The 15,395-nt window shown below is 45.1% G+C and overlaps 1 protein-coding gene across 1 annotated transcript in view; it reads left to right on the plus strand.

Annotated features, from left to right (window-relative positions):
- LOC143102942 (multidrug resistance-associated protein 1-like) overlaps positions 1 to 14,955 on the plus strand; it is a 31,980-nt gene extending 17,025 nt beyond the window's left edge. The window contains exons 7-31 of the mRNA XM_076266735.1: positions 151 to 282; positions 757 to 963; positions 2,478 to 2,655; positions 3,088 to 3,249; positions 3,544 to 3,636; positions 4,383 to 4,586; positions 4,830 to 4,976; positions 5,305 to 5,392; positions 6,093 to 6,162; positions 6,408 to 6,534; positions 7,112 to 7,288; positions 7,397 to 7,564; positions 8,555 to 8,738; positions 8,973 to 9,045; positions 9,188 to 9,305; positions 9,661 to 9,868; positions 10,233 to 10,543; positions 11,062 to 11,261; positions 11,347 to 11,473; positions 11,714 to 11,815; positions 11,907 to 12,053; positions 12,139 to 12,297; positions 12,714 to 12,880; positions 13,213 to 13,407; positions 13,691 to 14,955. Of these exons, the coding sequence (XP_076122850.1) occupies positions 151 to 282; positions 757 to 963; positions 2,478 to 2,655; positions 3,088 to 3,249; positions 3,544 to 3,636; positions 4,383 to 4,586; positions 4,830 to 4,976; positions 5,305 to 5,392; positions 6,093 to 6,162; positions 6,408 to 6,534; positions 7,112 to 7,288; positions 7,397 to 7,564; positions 8,555 to 8,738; positions 8,973 to 9,045; positions 9,188 to 9,305; positions 9,661 to 9,868; positions 10,233 to 10,543; positions 11,062 to 11,261; positions 11,347 to 11,473; positions 11,714 to 11,815; positions 11,907 to 12,053; positions 12,139 to 12,297; positions 12,714 to 12,880; positions 13,213 to 13,407; positions 13,691 to 13,799 (3,853 nt within the window). The 3' untranslated portion in view covers positions 13,800 to 14,955. The remainder of the gene's footprint in view (positions 1 to 150; positions 283 to 756; positions 964 to 2,477; positions 2,656 to 3,087; positions 3,250 to 3,543; positions 3,637 to 4,382; positions 4,587 to 4,829; positions 4,977 to 5,304; positions 5,393 to 6,092; positions 6,163 to 6,407; positions 6,535 to 7,111; positions 7,289 to 7,396; positions 7,565 to 8,554; positions 8,739 to 8,972; positions 9,046 to 9,187; positions 9,306 to 9,660; positions 9,869 to 10,232; positions 10,544 to 11,061; positions 11,262 to 11,346; positions 11,474 to 11,713; positions 11,816 to 11,906; positions 12,054 to 12,138; positions 12,298 to 12,713; positions 12,881 to 13,212; positions 13,408 to 13,690) is intronic.
- The last annotated feature ends 440 nt before the right edge of the window (positions 14,956 to 15,395 follow it).

Raw genomic sequence — 15,395 nt, forward strand, 5'->3', positions numbered from 1 at the left:
CATTTATACATGTATCCATCCATCCACTCATCTATAAAAACAAATGTCCAACAATCAACCAGCTAGCGGATGTGAATACCGGTAGGTGCATTATCATACAATGTAACTACGAAGAGAACAGGTAGCAGTGAAACACATATATTCCCATAGGTTAATGGTAAAGGGCTATCGCTCACCACTGAAAGCCGAGGACCTGTGGCCACTCCGGGAGAAGGACACGTCAGACAAGATCATCGCTGACCTGGAGGACGAGTGGGCCAAGCAGTGTACCAAGCTCCAACAGTAAGATACACGCCATACCACATGACGACCATCCTTACTCACCATGACCATACCATAACATCCTTACCACCCACATCAGATGACAGCATTGCCACACTGTGCCTGTGTATTTCATCACTATCCATTCCCATGATTCAACTCGGTCAATTTCTGTGGTCTGAGTCCTCAAATAGACAAATCACTGTATACTGTTACTGATCCATTCTGACCATTGACCAATTATTCTTTAAATATTGCTGCTTATGAAGTGTGATTAAAGTGGCATTAGAGATCATTGATCTGTACTGTAACCAGCAGTTACAAAACCCCAAAAGGAATAGCAGCAGCAGCAGTGGTTGCGAAGTCTGGTTTACATCACTGACTGGTGGGGCTGTGTGTGTGTGTGTGTGTGTGTGTGTGTGTGTGTGTGTGTGTGTGTGTGTGTGTGTGTGTGTGTGTGTGTGTGTATATGTGTGTGTGTGTGTGTGCACACAGGCAGGAAAAGTCTCTGAATGCCGCTCAGGCCGTGGGCTACAAACTCACCGAGCAGACGCAGCTCCTGAGAAAACTCCGGAAGGAACAGAGCTCTGGGTTCTGCCTGCTGCGCATGCTGGCATGGAACGTCGGGCCGTGCTTTCTGGCCGGAACTCTCTGCCTAGTCATCCACGACGCCTTCATGTTCTCCATCCCGCAGGTGCTGAGGTGAGAATGAGACTCTGCAAAGTGTACTTGTGGGCGGTGGCAGTATACTGGTTAAGTGTACTTGTGGGCGGTGGCAGTATACTGGTTAAGTGTACTTGTGGGCGGTGGTAATATACTGGTTAAGTGTACTGATAGGCAGTGGTAATATACTGGTTAAGTGTACTGATGGGCGGTGGTAGTATACTGGTTAAGTGTACTTGTGGGTGGTGGTAGTATACTGGTTAAGTGTACTGATGGGCAGTGGCAGTACACTGGTTAAGGAGCTTGGCTAGCATGCGGTGGCCACAGAAGTCGTAGGATCAATTCCCTACTGCCACCGTTGTGCCCTTGAGCAAGGCACTTAACCCCAAGTTGCTCCAGGGAGATTTGCCCCCTGCAATTGGTATCTGTAAGGCAGGAAAAACATTTGGGCCCAATGTGGGGAAGCCACACTTCCCTCTGTTAATTATATCTGTGCCCAAAAAGCAGGAAGACAGAGAGTGAAAGTGAGAACCAAAGAGAGGGAGGTGGTAGAAATGATTAATTTGAGGGAAAGAGTCATATGTAGACAAAAAGAAAAATCTGGAAAGACATGTTAGTCAGAAAGTCAGAGAGAAACAAAGCTATTTTTAAAAGAAATATGTGATAGGTTGGAGAGAGAGAGAAGGGAGAGAGAGAGAGATGGGCAGATAAAGTCCCAGACAACTCTTACCCGCAGCCTCTGAACCACAGCAGCCCGGGCCGCTCTAACCAGCTCTAACGGTTTTAACGGCAGACTCTACCCCGTCCGCCGCCGCCGCAATAAGACAGCCACCAGTCAAGTGCAAGCGCAGCAGGCGAGGCGGCCATGGCAGAGGCAGAGGCAGAGGTCCTGCCCTGCTGACAGTCTCCAGCGACTGTGTGCAGAAACCAGCAGAGCTGTGGCCTCCCCCCCCCCACACACACACACACACACACACACGCACACACACACAAAACACACAAAACACACACACACACAAAACACACAAAAACTATCACAGTCACAGCCGTCACAACACCGGTTTCAGCCAGACTGGGTATTCTGGGAACCACAGGTCCTCCTAGTCTTTCAGCGCTGCTGCAGATGCAGCCATCGTTGGGGCCAGTGGCAAGGCAAATGGACGGTGTTGCGATGATGGTGTGTTTTTATGGGCTTCCTGGCGGGTGCAGACTATGGCCGTGTGTCAGAGTTAAAGAGCAGCCACTGTGGGAACCAAGGCCTGTGGGCCGCATGCTGCCAAGGCGATTTGAGGCCAGTGGGGTGGCAGCGCTGCTGACCTTGCAGTCTAGTCTCGTGCCTCCAGGGTTAGGGAGGAAACGTCTGTGACATGGCAGTAGGTAATGGTTCCAAATCTGTTCTGTTTTCTTTGGCCGTGTGTGTGTGTGTGTGGAATGTGTTTGTGTGTGTGTGTGTGTGTGTGTGTGTGTGTTTGTTTGGGTACCTGTGTGTGCCTTCATGTGTGGATGTGTGTGTGTGTGTGTGTGTGTGTGTGTGTGTGTGTGTGTGTATACAGCCTGCTCCTGGGGTTTGTGAGGGATGAAGACGCCCCCTTGTGGAAGGGCTACCTCTTCGCCTTCCTGATGTTCCTGCTCTCCTGTATGCAGTCCCTCTTCAACCATCAGTACATGTACACCTGCTTCACCGTGGGCATGAGGGTCAAGACCGCCGTCATGGGCCTCATCTACAGAAAGGTACGTGGACACTGCAACCGAGCATCCCCCGCCCCCTCACACACACACACACACAGACACACACACACGCATATCACACACGAACTCAGTGGCCTCAGGATTGCTAGTGTTAGTCATGCCAACCTTAATACAGAGTGCAGATTAGACTTGGTGCCAGAGTTAAGGCCTACCATATTTTTTATTGTAGAATCTAACATGTCGTACCAGCATGCCATATGCACTGCTGAGGAACGTCAGTAAACCCATAGTCCATACTGGAATTTCAAAAAGAGGAAATTTGGTTCTTGGAGGTCCTTTTCATCTAGTGTTGTACCCAACTGATAGACCAGTCATTTTGCCGGTGTACAAGCAAACAAGCAATGGCGCTACTAATCTACTGATTCTACTGACAAACTCTGGAACCTTCCTTGACCTCTCCTCTGTCTCATCCAGTGCCTGGTGATCAACAGTGCCGCTCGCAGGTCGTGTACAGTGGGGGAGATTGTAAACTTGGTGTCAGCTGACACACAGAAGCTCATGGACTTTGTGGTGTACTTCAATGCAGTTTGGGTGGCTCCCATTGAGATTGCTTTATGCCTCTTCTTTCTATGGCAGGTAACAACAAACATGAGACAATGAATTAACCAAACTGACTAGAATATACCCTCAAAGGATTTCATGTAATGAAAACATATAGTATTGCAATGGGGAAATATTTAAAACTACATTCGTTGGCGCCTATTTCCCAAGTCGAAGCCATCAACTACTACTGCAACTTATGTCAGAGCTAGCTTTAGTTATTTCATGTTTGTAAATGTAGTGTGAGGCTTTGTAACAAACGCTTCAAGGATCTTAAGACCTTAAGTGTATAATTGCCTTGCGTGTAATGATCCTCCTTTCCCTGAACAGCGCCTAGGGCCATCAGCTTTGGCTGGCATCGCCACGGTAATCCTGATCTTCCCCCTCAATGGCTTCATCGCCAAGATGCGGAGCAAATTACAGGTAGGAGTCTGCACGGGCAACAGTAGCTGTGTGTTTGTATACAGACCTGAGGATCTTAGAGCTCCTTCTCTCTCTCTCTCTCTCTCTCTCTCTCTCTCTCTCTCTCTCTCTCTCTCTCTCTCTGTCACTTTCTCTCTCTCTCTCGCTCTCTGTCTCTGCGGCCCATCCCACATCTGGGAGCCATCAGGGAGAAAAAGAAAGTGGCGTGAGTGTGTGGCTTTCTCTGTAGGCCCTCTGCCCCTTTGATGGGCGCCCTGTTTAATGCCTGTGGAAAACAACCACAAAGAGCTTCCCATTGCCGTAAAGAAAGGGCTACATTCTTTCATTTACTCCCCCGGCCTCAATAATAAAACACTTGGCAGCCGCACACTTGACTCTTTTGGTCTTGTAAAATGGAAGCCACTGTCATGACGATATTAAATTGAACGTGGTATTGATTCAGACCAGCTCATGTTATGTAAACACTGTTTTTGTGTGCTTCTCCTTTGGGTCAAGACCACAGCTTGATTAGTGCAGCATGATTAATATGTCTGTGTTCTGTTTGGACATGTCTGGAGCAAAACACTTCTTCTCATGCATACTACAGTATGTACAGTATATGCTACAGTAGATTCAGGTTGTTTACAGTCAGATGAAAGATGCTTTGTAACGTCTGACAGTAGGCTACTTTACTAGTCAAGGATAGTTTTGAGGGTGCATGCATTGAAAACAACAAACTTACGTATCTGTGTGTGTGACTCTTCTAGGAGGTCCAGATGAAGTACATGGATGGCCGGATCAAGCTGATGAATGAGATTCTGGGCGGGATAAAGATCCTCAAGTTCTACGCCTGGGAGAAGGCCTTTCTGGAGCGTGTGATTGGCTACCGAGAGCACGAGCTCAAGGCTCTGAAGAAATCTCAGATCCTGTACTCCATTTCGTTCGCCTCCTTCAACGCCTCCTCCTTCCTGGTATGGTTCACATGGCACCTCCTCGGACTACTGTAAGAGCATAGGCATACTGTCCAGTAACAATGTGATGTAAGCTGGTCACCATGTCCACTGTCAGCTAAACTATTATGATGGGCCACAGAGATGATTGGTGGTTGAGCCATTTTGTAACAACTGAAACCAGAGAGAACACAGACCTGAATCATATGATTTCTGTTTCCCTTGAGATGCACAACCAATGGCTTTTCTGTTCTGTGTCTGCAGATTGCCTTTGCCATGTTTGGAGTCTATGTGCTAATTGATGAGCGGAATGTTCTGGATGCACAGAAGGTCTTTGTTTCCATGGCGCTGATTAACATTCTGAAGACCCCCTTGAGCCAGCTGCCTTTTGCTATGAGCACCACCATGCAGGTACTGTCAATCACAGTTCTGTTGACTGCACTGCCAAAAATGGCAATCAAATTACAGTGAGTCCAGAGAAAGTCCAGAGAAAAGTCTCAGGCATTTCAAGTCACCACTCTAGTTGGTTTTGTGAGTGAAAGCCTTGACATGCTCGTTAGACAGAATGATTATGCCTCTACAACTGAGCTGCTGAACGACATGATTGTTCATTGTCATGGCCACATGGAAAAGTAACGTATTGTTGAGCTTGTCCAGATTTGATATAGAACCTTAAGATAATATGTTTTTAGTATGATGGTCAAATATGCATATTTGTTTGTTTGCTTGTTTGTCCTAGGCGGTTGTGTCACTGAAACGGTTGGGGAAATTTCTCTGTCAAGACGAGCTGAAACCGGGCAGTGTAGAGAAAGCTCCCTTCAGCCCTGGTATGGCAAGAATCACACATTTAAAACCTACATTTAATATGCATGTAATAACATTTCTATAAATATCTCACGTTTCAATTAAAGTCATAAACATATCATAGGCATGCACCCAAAAGACCAACCCAGAGTAATAAAAATAAAAATCTGCAATAAATCTGCAGTCATGATATTGCAGTATTTTCAATAAAATATAGATGCTTTCTGATGTTATAGGTCTGAAAGGGACATTTTAAAGGCTGTGAATTACATGCCATTAGGGAGAATAACTCGCCCTCTGTGGCAGTGAGATTATGTGGGCCCCGCGGGGGTGTAGACTGTGGTTGAAATTTACAGCTACATGACTGCATGCCCCTGCCCATGGTCTCATTATGACACAGGAAAAGTTAGTTTGGAGATTGCAAAGCTATGGTGCCATTAAAATAGTCCTCTTATTCGTGGACCTGATATTTCGGCCCTCCCGCCAGCTGTGTAGCAAAAGCAATATAATTACAGCCAAGCATGGACTGAATTTGCCAAAACAGAATTCAGCTTCTGCAATTCCAAGTCATCTGCCTGCCGCACCAAATTGTTAATGCATCTCACAGCTACTTAGGAAAGAGGGGGAGATGACTTCATTCCTTGTTGACATAGGCTACGCACTGTTTTGTAGTTTCAGAACTCTCTGTTCTAGTTCCGTCACATTTGTCTGTTTTCTCAACAGATGGCGACGGGGTGACCATAGAGAACGGCACTTTCAGCTGGTCCAAAGAGGGCCCTCCATGTCTGAGGAGGTAAACCATAACTCATTACTGTGGTTCTGGGATGTTCCCATTGATATTGGACAACAATACATTTTCTGAGGAACTTTAATCATCAGTAGGCACATTGTCATGATCATTCAATCAGACTAAATGGAACTGGTTATGTGGTTACCCAGCAACAATGCTCACTAAGTTGCCCCACGTATCATACTGACCTTAATAGGTGTGATTAGCGGTTAGCATTGATGGCATTCTGTGGTGATGTCTTCCTGCAGGATAAATGTGCGGGTGCCGTGTGGATCGCTGGTGGCAGTCGTAGGCCATGTCGGGAGCGGGAAGTCATCCTTGCTGTCAGCCATGCTGGGAGAGACAGAGCGGAGGAAAGGCCAAGTCACTGTGAAGGTACAGTGTATGTCAGTCAATGGGAGTTACATACAGTCTTCAGTTTCTTTCAGTCAAACACAAATTAGTATGACAAATACAAGTGAGAGAGAGCATGTCATGATTAAAGGCATATCACACTATGCCATTAAAACAATGTCACAAGCAAACTAAAATTACAGGCCAACTTTCAGATACCATAGGGGCTTTGAGTGTAAATGGACTGCAGTTGTAGCATTTACCACACTCAGAGTGCTGAGTACTCTACAGTCCATCAAAGCACTTTACACTTCAACTCAAATCTATCAGTAAATCACCAGTATAAATCTATCCTTAAATCACAGATATAATCTATCCATAAATAACAGAGGCTGTTATGCAAGCTACTAAAGTACAGTACATCCCATCCTTTGGGAGCAGCTGCAGGTTCAGAATGTTCTTTCTTCCGCCCATAGTTGTACTCAAAATAACCTGAGTGCCCTTCCATTCCCAGACGACCACAGCACCAGGCTAAGCTGCTGCCGCTTCCCACTGATGGCGCATGAGGTACACACCAAAAACCTGCCCTAATTAAACCCTCTCCTGTTTCTGTGTGCAGGGCTCAGTGGCCTACGTGCCCCAGCAGGCCTGGATCCAGAACGCCACCCTGCGGGACAACATCGTCTTCGGGCAGGAGAAGAAGGACATGTGGTACCAGCGGGTGGTGGAGGCCTGTGCCCTCCTGCCCGACCTGGAGATCCTGCCTGGAGGAGATGCCACTGAGATCGGAGAGAAGGTACAGCTCAATCCAACTGTCTTCTGATCTGCATCAACAAGAGCCAAGATGGCTACTTAGCACAAATACACTGTACACTGACACTGTATTTCTGCAATATCTTTCCAGGGTTTGAACCTGTCGGGAGGGCAGAAGCAGCGGGTCAGCCTGGCTCGCGCCGTCTACAGGAAGGCTGACATCTACCTGCTCGATGACCCTCTGTCTGCAGTCGACGCTCATGTGGGTCAGCACATCTTTGACCGAGTCATTGGTCCCAGAGGAGTACTGAAGAACAAGGTATTTTTCCCTGGGCACATAAAAGACACAAGCCTGATTTATTTTAACAGGGTTCCCACGGGTCATGGAATTTCTGGAATATCATTGAATTTTACAAAGTCTATTCCAGACATGGGAAGTCAGGGAATTTTATAATGTTTGGGGCATAGTCATGGAATATTAGAGAATTTTGTTGTAGCAGTTTAAAATTTATTTGCCAAAATACATTAATACAAATATATTTCCACACAGAATTGGTGTATATCTGGTTATTAGCTTTACTGCTTGCTTGAGTAGCCCATCTTTGTTTATTCAATACCTATTTATTCATCTCCCGCTCCAAAAAAGTAAAAGATTCTTGAACGCTATGCAGGTGCTCTGAAATCATTCATCGGTGTATTGTACTATTCATTTTTACAGTAAGTCATGGAAATTCAGTTTTTTTTTGTCAGGGAAAGTCAGGGAAAAGTCATGGAATTTTACATTTGACTTAAGAGTGGGAACCCTGTTTTAATGACTAATATTTTAGCTCATTTTAATTTGCACATGCTTCCACTAACCCTAACATTGTGTGCAATTAAAAGTATGGTGGCACATAAAATCTGGTGGCACAAATAAAGTTTGTCAAATTCAAGTTGTAAATGAGTAGGCTGGGGGGCGCTGTGGCAGCGCCCGTACCATATACGGGTCCGAGTGCCCACGGGGACCCAGGTTCGAATCCGACCTGCGGTCATTTCCCGATCCCACCCCATCTCTCTCTCTCCCACTTGCTTCCTGTCACTCTCCACTGTCCTATCCAACTAAAGGCAAAAAAGCCCAAAAAATACACTTAAAAAAAAAAAGTAAATGAGTAGGCTAGTGTAAGTTGAGTACTTCCATAACAGTTCATTAACTAAACTAAAAACACATGGCAGGCTTCCAATGCATTGTTTCTCTCTCTCTCTCACACACACACACACACTCACTTAAGTACACACCAAGTACTTAGTCTTTTATTGCGTCCTCCCACAGACTCGTGTTTTGGTGACCCATGGGCTGAGCTTCCTGCCCCAGGTCGACCTCATCCTCGTGATGGTGGACGGCGAGATCACGGAGGCCGGCTCCTTCCCTGAGCTGATCGCGAGGAAGGGCGCATTCGCCGAGTTCATCAAAGCCTTCGCCATCAGTGACCGCAGAGAGAGCAGCACTCATAAAGGTGAAATGGCCTCTTTCAATCAGCGATTTAAGTTGTCATGTTACACACATTTTTAAAAAGAGATGCTCTACTGAATACAGAGACACTCATGTTAAAAACAGTATCCTGGAATTTCTACACTAAGCCTTTGGAAAACAGGGATAGCACCTGAGAAAAGTACATGAACCTCTCTTCTCCCATAAACAACACGAAGCAAGACTGATGAAGTTTATGTTTTATGTCTCTTTAATTCAGGCACCAGGAAGTCAGTGTCACGTCTAAGCATGACTGATTTCTCAATAGACCTGTCTCAAGAGCAGCTCATCAGGTAATCAAACACACCCTTCACTCTGTATCCATTCAGATATTCTGAATACTTGCGCAACTGTCTTTAGATATCTCAGTGATGATAGTCAGGTGACAGTGTGACCAGTCGTGCCCCCCGCTCATAAACCTCTATGTGCCCCCAGCGGAGACATGGGCAGTGCCAGTCTCCAAAACATGGAGGCCATCCCTGACAGTGAGCATGAGCAGGAGCAGGAGGAGCTGGGCAAACTGACCGAGGCTGACAAGGCCCACACTGGAAGGGTGAGTCCAACAACAACAACATCAACAACAACAACCAAAGACATGTGTTGCTTGATTTGAATTGTTGACATTGTTAATGCTTCTTAAATTATACAGTACACTTGATTTTCTCAATATTACATTTTTAAATATGAATTTTCTCAATATGAATTTTTAAAGCATCAGTCATCCTAGTCATGGTCATACTGTAAGTGGCCTTTTACATTTCTGAAAGACACATTTGAGAAAGAAGATCTCACTGGACAACAGTAGGGGTGAAAGAGCTCTAGAAAGTTCCACAAAAGAACTGTTGATCGTCCCATCCACCTCCTGTGTGCTCCCCCCTCACAAAGCTCCTCTTGCTCCCCATGCACAGGTGAAGCTGGAGATGTACGTGGAGTACTTCAAGACCGTGGGTCTCTGTCTCACCCTCCCCATCCTCCTCCTCTACGCCTTCCAGCAAGCGGCCTCGCTGGGCTACAACTACTGGCTCAGTGTGTGGGCCGATGATCCCATCATCAACGGCACACAGCATGACACCGACCTGAAGCTCAGCGTGTTCGGGGCACTGGGATTTGCACACGGTCAGTCCCATTACTGTCAAACCGACCATTTTTAAGCCCTGACATCCTGGTTAACATATAGAATCTATTTGGACTTTTTGTCAAATTCAGCAATGCTGGCTCTTTGAATGGGAATTATAGTAGCTTAGACGGAGCTATATATCAGGGGGTAATTTGATTAGCTGTTTCTTTAAGTGTGTGATATTGATTTGTTGTGATTGTAATGAGTGTGGTTGTTCATGAGCTAGAATAATGAACTAACAAACCTTTCTCTATGATAATTTCCTGCATCTTTAAGTGTAGGTGATATCAATTTGTGATGATTACCGGTATAATATGGGTGGTAGTAGTAATTAAAGACTTTTGACCTTGACCTTGAATCCAGGAACGGCCATTTTTGGGACCACGGTGGCCATCTCTCTGGGAGGAATCATCGCAGCCCGCCACCTGCACTTGGACCTGCTGAACAACGTACTCCGCTCTCCCATGTCCTTCTTCGAGTGCACGCCCAGCGGCAACCTCCTGAACCGCTTCTCCAAGGAGATCGATGCCATCGACTGCATGATTCCCGACGGCCTGCGCATGATGCTGGGCTACGTCTTCAAGCTGCTGGAGGTCTGCATCATCGTGCTGATGGCCACTCCGTTCGCTGGCGTGATCTTGCTACCACTCGCGCTCTTCTACGTTTTCATACAAGTATGTGAAAAATACAAGTGACTCTTATGAACAATATCTCATACAGCCATCAATTTCAGAAACAAGCCTATTAAAGATATGAAAAAACATGGCTGTTCTTTGTTTTGCCAAGGGTGTATCTATATCTCAATTTTTTTAGCCGTTAGTATTTTCTATTAATAATACAGTAACAGAGGACTTGAAATGTTTTTAAGTAGGCGTGTTGGCTTTAATACATTTAAAGAATATTATTTTAAGATGGCTACAGTTACCTAATGAGGGTTTATGAATCTTGCTTAATTTAAGAGAACCGCTCAAAATAACAGTTTCATATTCAAAATTGTTGGCAAGCTAACAATGAAATCCTTGTTTCCTTGCAGCCCTGATAATTACACCAGTTTGGTTTTTCCAGAATAGATGTCCGCTACAGCTTACCACCACATCTTACCCAACCATGCTGATTTTTTCCCTCTTCTTCTTCCTCCTCAACTCCTCCACTCTACTTCCTCTCCAACTCTCTCTCTCTCTCTCTCCTGTAGAGCTTCTACGTGGCCACGTCCTGCCAGCTCCGTCGGCTGGAGTCAGTGAGTCGCTCGCCCATCTACACCCACTTCAACGAGACGGTGCAGGGAGCCAGCGTGATCCGGGCCTTTGGCGAGCAGCCCCGGTTCATCCTGCAGGCCAACAGCCGAGTGGACCACAATCAGACCTCTTACTTCCCTAGATTCGTGGCCACCAGGTCAGTCTGTCATTATGTCAGGGACAAAGCACTTTCTATACAGTGCGGCGAATTGTCTGAGGGCCTCCACTGTCATTTTCTATAGGTGGCTGGCGGTGAACCTGGAGTTCCTTGGCAACCTGCTGGTCCTTGCGGCTGCCATTCTCTCAGTTTGGGGAAGAGCGACCCTGAGTCCCGGAATCGTGGGTTTGGCCGTGTCCCATTCCCTCCAGGTGAGAGGATCCATCTGGCAAATGGATCAGATGATCCATTGATAATTGCACACATTGAAAATCGAATAATTTCGAGATCTTATTCGAGATACGCTTGAAAATGGAATAGTACTCTCAAGTCTGGTATACTGTATATGATTATGGGGTTTATGATGGGGTTTGAAATGTTGCCTAATCCGGTAGTATGGTATATAATTCCAACCCACCAATTCAATGTATGTGCATTTAAATACAATGCAGGTCACTGGAATCCTGAGTTGGATTGTGCGCTCTTGGACAGATGTGGAAAATAATATCGTTTCAGTCGAGAGAGTGAAAGAATATGCAGAGACACCAAAAGAGGTAAGTCCTCTGCAAATAAATTTTGACAATAAAACTTGAAATAAAATTCAAAAATGTCTCACAAACACTCAACATTTTGTCCGTCTCACAGGCTCCTTGGAAGCTGGAGAACAGTCCTATGCCTTCTAACTGGCCAAGAATGGGCACCATTGAATTTCGGGAATATGGCCTGCAGTACCGCAAGGGTCTGGACTGGGCTCTCAAGGAGATCACTATCCTCATCAAAGAGAGAGAGAAGGTCAGTCTAGTCACAACAATTAGGTGAGGGTTAACACTGGGTCATGGCCCTGGTCCTAATGAAAGCCTCACTCTTCTTTCTGTAGGTTGGAATAGTTGGAAGAACTGGAGCAGGAAAATCTTCCCTTACCCAGGGCATCTTCCGCATTCTAGAGGCAGCCAAGGGGGAGATCCACATTGATGGTATCAACATTGCAGAGATAGGTCTTCACGAGCTGCGGTCTCGTATCACCATCATTCCACAGGTACAGTACAGAAGATACAATAATCAATGATCAATCTTTTAAAGATCAATCTTTTAGAGATCATCTAAAACAATATGCCTTTATAGACCGTCTGTGAACAGGAGACACCTCATCTGCTTTTGAATGCAAATGGGAGACTTCTTCTCTGCATGTACTATAGATCATAGACTATGTAAGACAATTGTAAGGTCAGCCAATCAGTGATTTAGATTTGCATGAGTTGAACTGAGTTTAAATATTGTTCCTTGTCTATGTTGTCCTTTGTTTGTTTTCTCTGGTGCGATAGTCTCACTGATGCAAGAAAGGACTTGCACATAGAGAACAGGCTCAATTCACATCGTTTTTTTGGAAACAGACAAAAACCCCTGTGGAAGATCTCAAAATCTGACCTATTTTCCATTCCTCTCGTTCGGTAGGACCCAGTGCTGTTCTCAGGCACTCTCCGTATGAACCTTGACCCGTTTGATGGCTACTCTGACGAGGAGGTGTGGAGAGCTCTGGAGCTCGCCCACCTGAAGAACTTTGTCTCTGGTCTGCCGGACAAACTCTACCACGAATGCTCCGAAGGTGGCGAAAACCTCAGGTATCCTCTCAGACAATATAGACAATAATCAATTGTCTCTGGATAGATTGGTTGGTTGTCTGGTGATTTAACACATTCACATGATGATATATTTCAGTGGTTTATTATACTGAATATGTTTGACAGAAAAATATAGATAGCCAGGTGTTGTTGTTACAATTTGATGTGACCTTCCCTTCTATCACCCTTCTATCACTTCTCATTGCAACAATTTTTTAGAGTAAAAACTCACCATCTCCCAGTTTGTGTTCATAATGCCTCTGCTTGTGAGGAAGAAGACAAAACATCTGCCTGGGTCTTCTTCTCATCACCTCTCTGCTCTCCTTCCTCAGTTTGGGCCAGCGACAGCTGGTCTGCCTGGCTCGCGCTCTCCTCCGCAAGACCAAGATCCTGGTCCTGGACGAGGCCACAGCTGCCGTGGACTTGGAGACGGACAACCTGATCCAGTCCACCATCCGCACCCAGTTTGAGGACTGCACTGTCCTGACCATTGCCCACAGGCTCAACACCATCATGGACTACACCAGGTAAGGAAAACAGAACACACCTTCAAAACTAGGATGCTAGGCCATAGTTTAAAACGGTCAAGCATTCTGTTAATTAGCTAATTCATTGTTTTGTCAAAACATTTCCTGAAGAGCAGGAAAAAAACGAATGAGTTCCCTCACAAAGTAGAATTGAATTTTTTACTCCTGAATATTTCACATTGATATGAATTATAGGTCTACTCTGCTATTACTGAATAATACTCTGCTAGTACTGAATGACCATGTCTTCCCATTTCACATGCGAAATCTCTATTCCTCACAGGGTGATTGTCATGGAAAGAGGCTATGTGGTCGAGATGGACTCCCCGTCGAATCTCATCAGTCAGCGTGGGCAGTTCTACAGGATGTGCCGCGAGGCTGGGCTGGTGTGAGGCTCTCCCGGTGGGGAGAATCTACAGCAGGGGCGTGTTCCTTCCTGCCTCCAGATGGCCGCTGTGACCAGTGCACGCTATTCCAAACACAAGCATACTGATGACTTCACAAACAAGCAAACAAACACAAGCTAAAACATCACTATGTACTTTCCAATAGCCAGCAGGACAAGCAAAAGAGGTCAGAACTCTGGCAACCTTTGACCTTGACTGGTGTTGAGGTCACAGGTGTGACCCCCTTTGAAGCTTTTCTGAGGTGAGCTACAGTATCCCCATCTTGCCCCCTTGACCTCAGAGGGGCTTGTGGGATCTCCATGAGAGCAGGTACCCAAAAGGGGGCTCATTGAAATGAATGTGGCAGATAATCAGGAGCACACCAGTGCCGCTGAGGAGAGTAGGCCAACGCCCACTGGCGGGGTCTGACGCACGTCAAGTGACGGCATAGTTTAGAATTCCATTACTTTCAGCGGAGCAAACCACACTGGCGGCATCAGACACACGTCGAAGCCAAAGTTTAGAAAAATGTTCTGTCTCTTGAGTGTCAAATCCAGACGTGAATGTCGCCGCCAGTGTCCGTTGGCCTTCATCAGGGACGTAATTTGAAGTCATTTCATAATGTGAAAAATTAAACAGGACTGATTCTGTTGTATTTGTTTGCTAAGCTTTAAACATCGAATCAAACTGACGTTTGTCAAATATTTTTAGTGCAAGCATTTTAGAGAAAAGGGAATATTTACTAGTAACTGAAATATTTTCACATGTAAAAAATCCATAGGGGAAGAAAAGAATCATTGTGTTGGAAAAACAATACATAAAAAATATATACGGTTCTCTCAAGTGTTGGTAAATCGCTGACAACCTCATGCCAAGAGGCTTTGCCTTCTTATCTGAATCTACAACATGTGGACACCACTGGACAGAAGTGCAGTTAACAGGTTTTGTTTTAAATGTAGGCTAATACAGTCAAAGATCTACAGTCAAGATTTGTATTGAAATTACATTCTGCTTCTGTGTTGGCTTTTATCTTTCAGTTTGAAAAATGTGTCTTACAAACATATAACTGATACAAATGACCACAATACACATAATTCACTGTAATAGGCTACTGTTGGATATTACATTATTTTGCTATTTTCTGACTGATATCATTTTTGTATGTCTTACAATTGAGCATTTTTACTCTTTGAAAACAAAATCTGCAGTCAAACTATGAAATGAAAGGATGAAAATGTGGCAATGTCAAACTAGTACTTTTATCCATGTGCAGTGCCACTTCCCTAGAATACAATACTCCGTATACTATTTTGTGCACCATTTTGTACTGTACTGTAGATGTATTTTTATATATTTTTAACATGTTGCCCATGGATGATTATTTACATGTTATGTAAGTCTTAAGAAACTTGAATTTTAAAATGCATGTGTTGTACAGAATGCTGTTGACAATGTGTACAGGCTGAGGCCTATAAGAAATGTGTGATTCTGAAATGCTTTGAGTAAATGAATAAAACGTTAACATTTCAATCAACATGTCCTTCCCATGGAGTACCGAAAATGAATTCCTCTCAAAGGGTCAAGCCCAGCCATGAAGATTTG

This window comes from Alosa pseudoharengus, unplaced genomic scaffold (genome assembly GCF_046254945.1).
Source record: "Alosa pseudoharengus isolate Yale_2024_CS ecotype anadromous, Long Island Sound unplaced genomic scaffold, YU_APseudo_1.1 YU_APseudo_1.1_scf_4, whole genome shotgun sequence".
NCBI classification, from domain to species: Eukaryota; Metazoa; Chordata; class Actinopteri; order Clupeiformes; family Clupeidae; genus Alosa; species Alosa pseudoharengus.